This window comes from Neolamprologus multifasciatus, chromosome 2 (genome assembly GCF_963576455.1).
Source record: "Neolamprologus multifasciatus chromosome 2, fNeoMul1.2, whole genome shotgun sequence".
NCBI classification, from domain to species: domain Eukaryota; kingdom Metazoa; phylum Chordata; class Actinopteri; order Cichliformes; family Cichlidae; genus Neolamprologus; species Neolamprologus multifasciatus.
The window spans coordinates 10,590,018-10,604,466 of record NC_140440.1 but is presented as its reverse complement, the minus strand read 5'-3'; the positions used below and the strand labels follow the sequence as shown (position 1 = coordinate 10,604,466).

The 14,449-nt window shown below is 39.9% G+C and overlaps 1 protein-coding gene across 9 annotated transcripts in view; it reads right to left on the bottom strand.

Annotated features, from left to right (window-relative positions):
• Positions 1-14,449, bottom strand: part of LOC146523986 (teneurin-3) — a 192,381-nt gene that overhangs the window by 36,132 nt on the left and 141,800 nt on the right. For 6 of the 9 annotated variants that reach the window (XM_085170575.1, XM_085170622.1, XM_085170567.1 and 3 more), the window contains 5 exons: positions 9,425-9,610; positions 6,445-6,465; positions 5,943-5,966; positions 4,669-4,815; positions 3,914-4,130 (listed from right to left, as the gene is read on the bottom strand). In XM_085170575.1, the coding sequence (XP_085026701.1) occupies positions 3,914-4,130; positions 4,669-4,815; positions 5,943-5,966; positions 6,445-6,465; positions 9,425-9,610 (595 nt within the window). The remainder of the gene's footprint in view (positions 1-3,913; positions 4,131-4,668; positions 4,816-5,942; positions 5,967-6,444; positions 6,466-9,424; positions 9,611-14,449) is intronic. The other 3 variants (XM_085170605.1, XM_085170614.1, XM_085170597.1) reach the window with 2 other exon arrangements.

Below are 14,449 nucleotides of genomic sequence, written 5' to 3'. Positions count from 1 at the left end.
TAGGTCCAGCACCTCTAGCAGTTCATTCCCTGTTTTCCCCTAAAAAAAAAGGTATTTTCTTGTGCATTTCTGCTTTGTAAATCACAAACACGCAATATTCATACATAATTTAAAGCATCAGATATCCTCATCCTCTGCCATTATTCATCACGACTGCTGGGCCTGCAGGTAGAACTTGTCAAACACTAATCTTTATTTTTATATTCTTAAGTGCGAAGCGATTTGTTAAGGTAGTCCTCTGTTTGAAGGTACAGTTAAAGAGAAAGACAAAACTATATTTCTCCATCAACGTTTAGCTGTTCCAATTCCTCAGCCGTGGAGCAGAATTTTAAAAGCGTTCCCTCTGCATTTTTCACCGGTGGGCAAAAAGTCTTCTATTTTGCCACTTTATCTCCGGGTCATTACGTATATGAGAGTGAGAGCGTGCGTGCGAGCGAAAGAGCGAGAGAGAAAGATGATCAACAGCTTTAGCCTCTCATTTCCCTCCCGCTTCATGTCTGGTACAACCATCTCCCATCGTTTATTTACTGGCTCAAAGAACAAGGCCACTTAAGAGCCACGGCGAAGGTTCCCTCTTCCTTCCCCGTGACTCTATTAATCTTTTGAGAGGCAGACGGATGATACGAGAACTGAACCGCCAAACGAACGCAAAGTCGCACCACCTGCTGAAACCCCAGAAATGAATCATATAATTCATGCATTCTTATCTGTCATTGTGCCAGACTGGCGGTAGAAAAACAACGTCTCAAAACCCAGCGGGAGACTTGTGTGGGGACATGTGATATGGCTGGGGAACTATTGTGCGGGGGAGAGCGTTGGGGGGATGGAGGGGGGCACTACACCACAACACATGTTTTATTCTCTGTGCTATACGAGGGACAACTTTACTGCTGAGTTCTGAAACCTGACCACACACTGAAATCGGCTGCCTTTCTCTGGGCTAACACAATGGCTTCTTAAAAATAGAAGGACATGAATGACCTCTAGCTGTGTCTCATTTCTCTACCTTTAAACATCAGATACTCTACAGTCACTACCGTCGCTGAAAGTCTTCTCTTCTGGCATTGCTCCAGTGCTTCAGAGACTCTCATAATGTATACTCTGCAAAGGCAGTGGATAAATTATTCACTATAACCTCAAATGAATTTAAAAAAAGAAAACGGGTCTCCAAACAAACCCTGTCACTACTAAATTCTACTTCATTATATGACTCTTTCAAAATTTACTTCATGTATGCAGTATTTGCCATGTAGCGATAAGATTAAAAAAAAGGTAATTAATTTTGTAAAATTTAGGACTGCGCATGTTTGCAGAGCTCCTAAAACGCTGTTTTTGACTATAAAACTAACTTCTATGAGAAGATAAAAGGCAAATGAATATTTTGAGCAAGAGAGCTAATGCCACTGCCAGACATGAAATCGACATTAAGCTGAAGACAATGAGGATGAGGATTACTGAGAACCCGGCTGTGGGGAATTGCCTCATTCTATATTTTCAGTAAAGCATGCTACTTACATAAGGATTACTTTAAACTATTGGCGGAAATATTCCCAAAGCCTTCTGCACACAGTTTGGCAATCATTTTCCTCTCCATCAGTCACAAAACAAACTCTTCTTGTGATTCGGAACAGATGTGGGAATGCACCGAAGTTTACGTGAAAAATGTAACAGTCTCTTCGGTTTGCACAGAGATATTGTACAGTACTTTAATCATGAGGTAAGGTCTTGTTGCTCTTTACATCAAACTTTTCAGTCATACAATAACCACTGAAAATCAAATTCGTGCAACGAGCTCAAGAAAAAGACGTAGGCATGGTGCAAGGTGTCACAATGAATAAAAGGAGTCCTGAGAAACACAAAGTTTCAGCTTTTATGCCCATCAGTGTCAAAATGTCTCAGAAGCACAATAAATCTGTGTAGGTAGAATGTGGGGTAAATATATCTAGTGGTGCATGTCAAAGAGTCGAAATCGAGAAAAGACTAAACTTATTCAGGAATGTGAGGAAAAAATAAAAAAAATAATAAAACAAAAGAATAGTTTTTGAGCAGCTTTGCGAGGTTACACTAAACATTTCTGTGTGCAGTTTTTGTTTCTGTGCATCCAGAGACCTGAGCAGTGTTTGGTTAATTGGTGATTACCCAATTAACACACTGATTGTCTGTCCCTGCCTCTCACCGTATGACAGATGGGCTAGGCTCTAGCCCCGCCCCCATGACCCTGAAGTGGATAAGCAGAGGAGAATGTAGAAAACGGGTATAACTGCGATGCTGTTTTTCAGGGTCATCAAAGTGATTTCCATTTTACATTCTCCAGGTTAAAACGACTGCCTGCACAGAATTTCATGGCAGTGTATCATAGTTGTTTCAGTGAGCAGCCAAACAACTGACAAATTTGCCTTTCACCGTGGTTAATAATCACAGGGAACTTTCTGCAATCCTGTGCCTTCTTATAAAACAGAAATGTCACCTTTATGAGTTATGAACTAAAGAAGTGAGTCACTGTCATCAAAGTGGTCATCATGTACAACATTGCAGCAACAGGATTTTTCTAATAGATTTTTTCAGTCAGTAATAACTTGACAAAATTATCCGTGTTTGATGTTTTTTGATGGAAGAACAGTTTTAAATGAGAAAGCTTTCTATCAGGTCTCTGTTATCCCTTTAAGACCTACCATAGAACCAAGTCCGCCAGAGCTTATATTATATTTTTACATGCTGTGGAGCCATTTTTGGGAGCATTTCAAGTTGATATACATCAATACAACCATTACAGCCTAAATTTTAATAATATGTGTGCATTAAGTGCATAGTAATTACATAAATTGCAAAAAAGTGCAATAAACTACAAAAAAAATGAAAATTGTTTTTGTTTTTTTAACATATATTTCTAGTTAGAGAAATTTAAGAGGCTTATCCCTCAAAACTGTAAATACAAAAAAGTTGCACAAAATAGTTTCCCACCACAGGAAATTTATTTTGAGTGTCTTCATAGTTTTATTTTTGAAATACACCAATTTTTATATACTGCAGGAAAAACAAAAATAAATATTATAGTGCAAATTTGCAAAAAAGCAGCATATGCATCAAAATAAACTATTTCCAGCAGTGCAATATGAGTCCTAAGCATCCCAGAAACCACACAGAAAGTCATAAAGTCAAAGATAACTTTTAAAAACACCAGTATAGGCTCATGAGGCAGGTAATGGCAGACATGCGAAAGTTTGCGCTGACGTCTATTCCAAGTAGGAAGTGTTATGAACAGCTGATCGGATCGGCAAAGCGTGTTTCTGGAATATTATGTTTTTGTTGCTGCAAGCGCTTTTTATGCATTTTTTGCAAAGCTATATGTGGAAGGAAACTGTGACTTAGGACAAGCTGATGGCATAAGATGTAAGTACAACTCCTCCGGTTTCATGTGCAAAAAAACATGATTGCGCTAGCTTATGTGGTTGCAGTGCTACCGGGATTTGAAAGTAGTTGCGCAAAACGGAGCGTGCCCGCTCTGACTGGTTTTAAAGGGTTATACAAACAGTGTGTGACGGGCAGCTCACTGATGCAAAAATTAAATTATGCTGTACTTTCCTTTTTCAATTTGGAAAATCACATGGTCCTGTTATCTGGGTTTAAGCAGTCTAATCCTTATGTTTTTATAGTCATAAGGGCTGATTTTAACAGGGAGCAAGCTTATTCCTGAACCACTTAATCCCAACTTGTAAAATAAATAAATAAAAACGTGTGGCAACCAAGCGACTGTAAACAGGCTTGTCACTTTGACTGCAAAGACAAAGATGTGAGATCCTACGACATTTTCGAGGGGCCGCACAGGTGGGCCTCTCCACCGGTAATGAGACAGCAAACAGCTAACTCGATCCAAATAATTAAAAAGCTGTCAGTAACTCATTAAGCTGCTTACCTGCTGTTGAAAGGGTTATCCCTGGGTATCACGTGACTGCCACTGGGGCCGATCAAAAAACTGACGCGTTCATAAAAGCTCTTAGAAGAAGACTGGGCGACTGAACTCTGGCTCTGGCTCGCGATGGCAGCTGGGTCAGGTGAGCCACGACAGTAGGTCTGACCCTGGCAGGCAATCTGAGTGCAGCAGTCTGGATCCATGCAGTCGATGAGCCCGTCTGGAAAACAGGAGGGGCGGTCAAGACAGGGAGGAAAAGCTCGGTTGACCTGGATATGTTTGGGTTTGACGAAGGAAAACATAAGCATCTCTATTACTGTGTTCACCTCTGATACACAAAGATGACTTCTTACATGAACTTAAGTTCATTAAAGCACCGACAGAGATCCTGCACTGACACGGAGCGTGACGTGTCTGTCGCCACACGCGAACCTCAAAAGTTCTGGGGTGTTGATTAGGCCAAGGAGAAGTTCATTAGAAATCCAGCTTGCAGAGTTTTAATATATAGTGCCAACAAGTCTTTATAATTGATCTACTGTATATTTTAAAGCATGCTGTTTAACAATCTGCTCTGCCTCTACATTAGCATATTCTTTCCAGTGATGTTTTATGTATGATTGATTTGTTTTGTTTGTTTGCAATGTCACCGAGGAGCCACATCAAAGCCAGTTTTCTGTCTGGTGCAATGAGAGACACGCACCAGGTTTTTTTTCCAAGGCTAAAAAGACAATTTGTATGAAGCTTTTACGTCTTCCTACCTCCCTCGTTATCCTTGCCATCTGAACAGAGCGTTTCGGTCGCTACATCGCATCCCAGCCCTCTCCATCCCGACTGGCAGATGCAGTGCCAGACGTTTTGATCCAGGACGCACCTCCCATTGTTGTTGCACAGCCCGGGGCAGCCGTCTGTCAACACATCACGTATATGTCAAACAGCCGAACGCATCAGCACGAGGAAATCAGGATGAGAAGGCGAGGAAGGGGTGAGGAGACAAGAGCGAAAGGGGCTTTTAGAGTGGACGGAGGGAGAAGGAGGGACAAAAATGATTCAAAAAAAAGAAGAAAAAAGACAGTAATAAGTGAACGTACGGTACAATACACCTCCAACAGGACTGGGGATGGGGGGCGGGGGAGGTGGGGAGTTGTGAGGCGTTACGGTCGTTTCACATGAGTTTTACTATAATGTGCAACCGCAGCGTAAAGGTATGTATGGGATAAAAGGACAACAAACCATCTCAGTCGGTTACTTACTGTTGAAAAGCCAGTGGGAGATGCTGCGGATGCTTGTTGAGTCAAATGCTCACAGCAGTGATTTTGTGTTTAAATCAAACTCTGGATGGCTCTTCATCTTTTAAGGTTACACGGATCCTCATACTGTGATTTTTAAATGAACTGCAGTCTCTTAATGTCAATTCCCCAACAATTTTCTTGTTTATATGTGAATCAGCTCTTCTTCTTCTTGTATTTTAGTTAAAAGTTGCACAAATCCCATTTAAGAGGCTCGAAACACTGTCTTGGAAGTTCATTGCTTTTTCCTTTTTTGTTGTTGCCTGAATAGAATTAAAGCAGGAGTAGTACATTGCAGATGTTAGAAGCACTCATGTGAAGTAACAGCAACATCAAAGGGAAGAGGAAGTGTATGTAAATAGCAGGGAGAAGAGTGAGAAGAGGAGGGAGGGTCTAGAGTCTCCACATTTACAGAAAACAGTGCACTTGCTGCCAGATCGCATTCCTTTTAGTGGAGGGTGAAGACAGGGAGCCCAAACATGACTAAACCACACCAGTTCAGGGCGTTTAATCTGGCAGACACAGGGAATTAAGACAGGGAGGAGAAGGGACCGTGGAGTCTGGTGTGAGACTGGTAAGGACGGACAGGAAATGAGGGGACATATCGAGGGGAGCAGGATCACAGCAGAAACATTATGATCGACTTGGACATAAAACAGGTGTATATACGCCGTGCTAGGAAAGACAAAGAGCAGGGAGGGATTGTTCGTGACAATCTCCCTTGGGGGGGTAGTGGTTCAATTTACCTTTATATCCTATCTTGACTGCTCCTATTACACAACCGAGGAAAGGGAAACATTTGGAAAAGAAAATTACTTATCGCTGTGGTGGCAGAGAGCTAAGACTGACAAACACATTTACTTATTGTAACTTACAGGGAGTACAAAAAGTGGAAACCGTGGTTGGCATAAAGCTGATGTACCTGCCAACTTGGTTTAAATATTTGGAAAAGAAGCTTTGCAGGTAGTTTTCCCGAAGATTATTGCTGTCCTCCCCACGTGTTAGCTGCTGCTCTAATTTCAATCTCTCTCCTCTGTATGTATCACAGTGGTTATGGTGATTGAGCCGAATAGCTAATATTAAGCATGAGTGACAGGATGTTATTGATATTACTGAAAGAGAGGGAAGCGGTGAGCTCACCCATTGCTAACACAGTTCACATTTTTTTAAGCAAAATAAAGGTTGGCTCAGAAAAAAAATATCTAGTGTGTAATTTTCAAGTGTAAAGTGTTTTTTTTGTTTTGTTACCTGATACTCTTGAATCCAGGGCTAAGACATGTAAGCCAAGACGCAGTTGCAAAGAGACAGACAGGCAGGCACACAAACATAAAATAGAAAAGAGAATGGACATAAGAAGAAGTTAGTTAAAGATATGTAAATAGGGAGGGAACTGACAAGTAGGACATTTATGTGAGAGAAGAAGAAGAAAGAGAAGCAGCATATTTAGGATGGATCCACAGTTTTGCTACATCAAGAGGAAACATCTAGCACAGCGGTCCCTGACCTGTTTTGCGCCTCGGACCGGTTTATGCCCGACAATATTTTCACGGACCGGCCTTTAAGGTGTCGCGGATAAATACAACAAAATAAAACTAGTACTGGTACCGAAAAAAGAAGATTTATTCATAATACACATGAAAAGATCCAGGAAAACAGAGTTAACGATAAAAACGATAAAAACGATAACAAAATAACGCTGAAAACCGATAAAAACCCTGAAAACTATACATTTCACACCTGAGCCTCAACTCTCGTGGCCCGGTACCAAACGACTCACGGACCGGTACCGGTCCGAGGCCCGGGGGTTGGGGACCGCCGATCTAGCATTTAAAAAGTGAGTGTAGATGTTAATTAAAGCACTAAGTGATTAATCAGAATTATAGATGCAACATAAAAGAATTCGGCAATATGTTCCCAGTGAAATATTCATTTTCAAACTCTCCAGCTGCTTCACTTTGCCATAGAAAGACGGTCTAAAATAACGGCGAGCGCACTGTTTCTCTTTATGTCTGTGTGTTATAACACTCTTTGTTGTGTATGAGAGTGTATGAGCCAGTTTAATCTGGGTCTGCTTCAAAACATTTTACCGTCTGCTTGTCAGGAGTATAGGCTCGGCCTCATTCCAATATGAATGCATCATGAAGCAGAATACTACACTTTTTTCCCCCCCCCATCATCTCTCCTTCAGCGATTTTAACAACAGCGTGCCAACGAACCAGCAGCACACAAAGACAAATCAAAAACACCTTAGCGGAAAACTGCAGTACTGAGAAAGCAGCGAGAATGGGTTAAGCCTTGCATATGAAACAGGATCTAGATCCATGTGACAATACAATGGCCAAGGAAGTCCTCTATTCAAACTCTGACCATGTAATGTGATTAAAAGACGCTTTGTGCAAATGGCAGTTATTCAGGGTTTGAAAGACAAAATAGGCTCCCGGTTGTCGAAGAAAAGGTAACGCGCTGCCTATTCATTGACCCTGCATCCAAAGCAAGGAGTTACTTTCCTGCTGGGAACCTTAAACAGAAGGAAGGAAAGAAAGCGAAAATGGACGATGCACAGTCGGCGCTGAGGAGGGAAAGATTAATAAGATCAGGAATGTGACCCCTCCGACAACTCCCTCGCTGCAATCTCGTCTCCCCTCGGAGATGGATTTGCGCTGCGGACAGCGGGATTGCTGATGAGAGAACTTGTAAATACATAATTAGGGTTCAAGAGTTTGGAGTGCTAGATCTTTGTTTCAGAGAGAATGTGGCATCATTGAGAGGTTGGAAATTACACTTGGGGGAACGCTGCTTGAAGCGGCGGGTCAAGGTTTAACTACAGGACCTTTGACAAAGGGTAAGGTGTGAAGGAAGCTTGAGTTAAAGGTCAATAGGAAGTGACATCTCAGAACTCATTATCCTCATTAATGCCAGGTGAAGCACTGCCATTTCAGGAAAATGATATTCCAAAGAGGCCTACCCGTGGCTTTTTGGCTCCCTAAATACCTGCCCTTGACTCGCTGAAAGAGGCGTCACTTCAGCAGGCGAAAGGTTGAATATCTAAACCGATGCTCTAAATTACAAAGTTAATTGTAATACGGCGTCGCAAGAAGATTTTTTTCCCTTCTCTCTAAAGAGACGAGATAACATCTGCGCGTAAGATCCCAGCGCTTCATTTTTTAAACTTGGAAAACGTTTCGTTACATCTTGATTTAAAAGCAAAACTGGCAACCTTGTAGCAGAAATTCATTTTTGTCGAGTTTCTCTCTGTTTCCAAGATTTCATTCTAGTTTTAATCCACCTCCAGTGCATTTATACTCACCGCAATATTTGACAGCAGGTAAAAGACAAATAGATTTGTTGAACAGAAGCTGGTGGCCAAAAGGATCAGCAGCCAACGAAAAAAAAATTAAAAATAAATAATCAAATTGATCAAATTAATAACAATGAACGGAATGAATACATTAAAAAATGGTGTTGTTATGTTCAGTATAGTCACCGAAGCTAGTGGGCGTGGAAGCACTCAAAGCTTTTACTGAAAAAGCAGCAAGACCGTGTAAATACAGTCACTCTGAAGGAAAAATGACACTAAAATGCCCAGTAATTATTGTAAAAGTGTTTATACCATAAAATTTGGATTATTCTATTCTCCAGCACCTAAATATTTACACGAGAAGTGCTTTGTTATTGCATCTGGTTAGTTATTGAGACAAAAAGCTTTTATATAGTTTCAAAAATGCGACAGGTTTGATAAACTGATGTTAAAAATCCGTAATAAACATGTAGCAGTAAGTAAATCTTTTTGAGTTACCCTCCAACGCTGACTGTGTCTGACAGACATTTAGAAGAAATGTTATAAGACACAGAAATGTTTAGAAGATATAGAAATATATAAATAAACCTTAAAAAAAGGGAAGATAAGGATAAAGATCCTGGATGCAGCGTTTGATTCAGTGATCTCTGAAAATTGGATTGCAAGACGCAGTTGTTTACCTCTAAGCTCTGTGAATATCATCAAAAACTCCTCATCACTTGCCATGCTAAGGTAGTTGTATTGAAAAGGTAAGCAGCGACAGCAGTACCACAATCTGTGCCTGATGCTTGAAGCTGCGCTGAAAATCCTGACATTCACACTCCAGAGCTGCCCTTTTAAATCTGCCCATAAATGAATTTCCTCTGCAGTTTGTGCCCTTCTGTCAAGGGTGTGTAGGTGTACGGCACTGTATGTGTCACCATGGCTCACCGATGGTGCAGTGTTCACCCGTCCAGCCCTGGTGGCAGTCACACTTGCCCTCTCGGCAGACTCCGTGGTCGATGCAGCGTGGGTGACAGTCCCTCTGCTCACATTCTGGTCCTGTCCAGCCTTCCTCGCAGTGACACACACCACTTATGCAGGAGCCGTGGGGGCCACAGTCCACCACACACACCTCTGTCGCAAAAAAAAGAGCCATGGAGACATGTAGCTTCTGTTTCTTGAAAAGTAATTTTTTCCCCTCCCTTCTAGACTATTTTTGTATGCTGAATAGATGCATCTGCCAACGCAGAAAAAAAACGCTCTGATGTTTGCTAAGTGTGAGCTTCCTCAGTGAAAGTGGGCCAATAAGTTTAACTGTAAACAAGACATAAAAACCGTGCAAGAAAAATCCCGACACTGCAGGGCAACTACTTCAATGTCTGACACTATTTCATCTAAAGAGTCAAAATTACTGCTATCTGTTAAAAGGATGTTTAAGACGCGTCGTTATGCACGGGAAATGTCAGGCCTTTGCTGCTTTCTTGTGCGATATGGATCTCAGTGGACTTGTTGTGGAAACAATTCTTTTTAAAAAGAGTGTAGGCTGGAATGCACGACAGACATAAAAAAATAATAATTTGCATAGAAAAAAATGTCCTTTTAAGTTTTATCCCGCTGCTACTTTACCAAAATGCAGACTGAGTGGTGAGAAAAAATTATATTTCTTCATCTACAATTTATCATATTAATCTTGACATATGACATGATCACTTTTATGGATCCAGGTGAAAATCCTATGTTTCCCATGTAGCCTTTAAATGACTCTACAGGCAATATGCACGGAGTTACAGAAACTAGTTCAAATGCACACTGAAGGAATGAAAAATTAAAGGTTCTGTATGTCCCATTGGAGCACTCGTGTTGGCCACACCTCCCACATTCCTTTCGCCTCTCAGCAAGGTGCAGACAAACAACGAAACAAAGAAAGAGAAAAAGCTCTGAAAACATACGATTCAGCCATTTGTTTGCACCATTTCGAATCTCTGAGTTCGGTATTTGGGGAGTTGCCATGTTGTAGTCTGGAGCCAGAAACAGCTATATTTTGATGAAAGGGTAGAGTGCCAAGTTATCAGCTAAGGCTAGCAGGGTGCATTCATACACTATATGGATGCATCACACAGATAAGTACATGCTAATTAGCACCAACATAAATAATAACATGCCATCTGTCGTAAGGGCGAGTGGAAGCAAGTGGATGGATGGATAAATAATACTAGAAATTCACTGATTGACAAAAAAACAAAGAAATACGAAGAGGAAAAAAACAGCGAGACCTCTGGCACGATCTTAAATAACTGTCCACAAAAAACGTAAAATTTGTAACATAATTAAATTTAAAATGCGCTAAAAGGATCAAACACTACAAACATGGAGGATAGCTCCAGTTCAGTGACTCTAATTAGCCGTCTGTCAACCCACAACCTGTCTTTCAGAGAAGCCCCTCGCGCTTGTTAAGCAGTGCTGTATCAATCATGTTTCGTGCATCCACAGAGGCTGCAGTCTGTGTAACGTGTCGTAATGCTGTTTTATTTAATAGAAAGAATCATTTCTATGACTATGTGGATGCTTCAGAAAAAAATCAAGGCCGTTTCACACAAAAAGCGACATGCTGTGCGCCGACCGCTAGGTTGACCGAGTCGGAAATGATGGTTGCACTGGCTGCTGCGCTCTGCCTGTAATATGGAATTTCTGTGTATTACATGAGCCTGCTCTGGTCATTCTGTGTTTCTATTGGTTGTGTGAATGTTTGACTGTACTGCTGTCAAAAGTCAACCATAGCAGGTGCTCTTCGCCTATCCTGCGCTTCACTGTTGATATTAAGCTTTGGATCATGACTTTTTCCACAGTAATTCAAACAACACATCAATATATTTAAACTCGTGTTGTGGATGTGATCTTAGATGTTCTATTAATGGAGGTTTGATCTGTTTTCAGCATTTTTCTTGCTTTATGTTTGGCTTTGCCCGTTTACCCTCAACAAAACCTTTTACTAAGGGAAAAAAATAATTATATATTATTTATCATTTGATTCTAAGTCAGGTAACCCACCTTTACTAACTCTTCAAATGTTGTTGTTATTTATTTTTGCATTTCTGTTTATGTCCATAATGATAGAAAAGCCATTTTTGTTGTTGTTTTTTTCCCGAAACTAAAGAGCTAACTTCTTGCAAAGTTCCAACTCCACTAAACTTTGTAAATCCTGTTTTCATAGCTTCTTGGATGTTAAACTTTGTTGAAAAACCTGGGAGAACAGCCACACTGATTATTTTGTTGGAGCTGAAAGAATTCAGACTGTTTTTAACTTTTACCCGCCCCCGAGTGTTTGATTTTGGGAACCAAAGGAGTCTTTGGACCTGGAAATGACGTCAGACTTAACCAGTGGATAATACATAAAAAAATTATCCCATAAAATGAACTTCTTTCTTTTGTACCAGGCTGTAAACCTGCTTTTCTTCTTCTCTCAAGTTTGGCCTTTTAACATTAAGTCTATGAAGGTTTATCTGCTTTCTGAGCCCAATACAAGTTGCATTTGGAAGAAATGGGCACCTTGGACTTTTTTCTTTTTTTCCCCTTAACCTGAGAAGTTGCTTTGTGCTACTTCTTTAGATAGCAAAGTGTATAAAATAATCACTTATAGACTCTTTATAGTAGGGGTGGGGGAAAAAATCGATACTGTGTAGTATGGTGATATTTTGTTTGCTAATAATGTATCGATACAGGGACAGCAGAAATCGATATTTTGTTACAAAAAAGGTTTTTGTGCTCTGACTTCAGAGCATGTTGATCCTTTTTCTGAGCAAGAATCCTGACATTCCTTCACTGTCCAAATGTGTTTAACTTGTTTTTTGGCAGCAATAAACATGACAGTTTACTTATTTTAATTTAAGACATGTTTTATTTTAATTAAGTTTAAAACTTTTATTTAATGTAAAATTATATTTTGTTTTAATTTACTTTCAAATTCTTCAGTTGCTGAAGGGGCTGCATAGTTTTCATAAACTGCATAGTTCAGAATAGCTATAATTGTACCAGATGGTTGCGTTCAGTTAAGTTGGACTAGACTGTAATACAAACCGTTCAGTTTGTCAACAATAAAACTGAAATGAGAGAAAGACTGAGTGTGAGACTTTGATATTAGATAAAATGAATATTGATAAAGTTTACCTTTATGTAAAGAATCTGAATATCGCAAAATATTTTAAAAAATTGCAATAATATCGTATCGTGCGTTAAGTATTGTGATAAAATCGTATCGTGATAATATCGTATCATGATAATATCGTATCATGATAATATCGTATCGTGGGATGTATGGTGATTCCCACCTCTACTTTATAGGTATATAAAAATAAGCACTTGGTCTTCTTATTAATAACGTATGACTCATTCGACATCTAGCTGATAGGAAATTTATTTCTCAATAACATCTTTCAGTAAAACTAATGCTCATGCTCATTTCTTTCCAGCACGCGCACAATCAACAGTTAATTTCTTGCTTTTGCCATAGCTCCTGTAACTATTTTTTTTTAATTCAAATTATTTCACAAACTGTTTTTTTTTACAAGTGTGGTTCCCATCAAATGAAACAAAGCCTGTCATCGCCATAAAAGCATTGAACAATGAAACACTGCAATTACTGTGTATCCAAAACCTTCCAAAACAACCACTTTTAAGGTTTTACATATTACGAACACTCATTTGCATGGCGTCTTGGCAGACTGAGGCGAGGGTTATGGATTTAAGTGGGTTCTTATAAAATGTTAGATCAGCATGTCTTCAAGTATGGAGTTCTACAAAAAAACTGAGCAGCTGTTATAAATCTGTGTTATCTTTACAAAATTCAAATGATTGAATCCATGGGTGGTAAGTAAATCAGTCTGTACCAGGCTAAAGCTAATGCTCAACAATCTGTGGCTGCTCTTGTCTGGGAATAAGAAATGTTGATTTCCTGGAACTAAGAGCTTCTATCAAAGCTTTCGAACAGAAGAGCCATAAAGCTTTCTGCTGTGACAATAGCCGTCAGTGTGCGAGACGAAAGAAGCTCAAGTGTCTCCTCAAATTTTAAGTGACTATAAATGCTCTAGAAAATTGAGAGCCGCGTGACGAAAAAGTTAGGTCCTTTTTTAAAACTTGGTATAGCTGTCAGTGAAAGCAAATTAGCCAGCTTCATTCTGCTGCCCAAAATGTAACAAGTCTTAGATGTTCATGTTTTTTTTTCTTTTAAAACCCTGCTCCTTCTCCTATGTTCATCCCCTTCACTGAGGCTCTTTTAACTCTCTGTTCCAGCATTCTGAATAGAGTTTTTCTTCGATTGACGGACCTTGGATGGTTCTGATTAAGCTGAGCCGACACTGTAGAATATTAAGTGTGCCTCTGGAGAGGAGTCATTCAATTCCAAAGGAATACCTCCTTCCCATAGAATCTATGCAATCAATTTTTCATTAGTCCAAAAGTGTTTATCTGCCTTTAACATGCCCCTGACTGAGAGGTTGTGGGCGGTCGATTCATGCTACGCGCTTGTTAATTAAAGTTTATTTAATTAAAGAAGAACCGCAGCATTAATTACGAAGGAATTCTCCACCCACCCAGGTGAGTAAACTCCCTAAGTTGTGGACCGCACTGAGGCCACCCTCACTCCTCACTATTGACAAGCCTGAGATATCTTGCTGAGTGAGAGGATTGTGTTTGAAATGTCAAAAGGTTTAATAGAATAACAAATTACTTCTCTTTCAAAACACTGAAAATAAAGTGAGACACAAAAGAAAAGAAGAAATCTTTTTCACCAACAAAATTCCTTTTTTTTTCTTCTTGAGTGCCAACTAAACTGGCTACATGCTGCTTCAAAAAGCCTGCACAGGCATCTCAAACGTACCATCCAGCCTTCTTATGCTTTAATTTCTGCTTGAAGTTCAGCCAAAAGTAATATATTCAACAGCCTTTTATACTGACGGAAACAAACTCCAACTTTCTGGT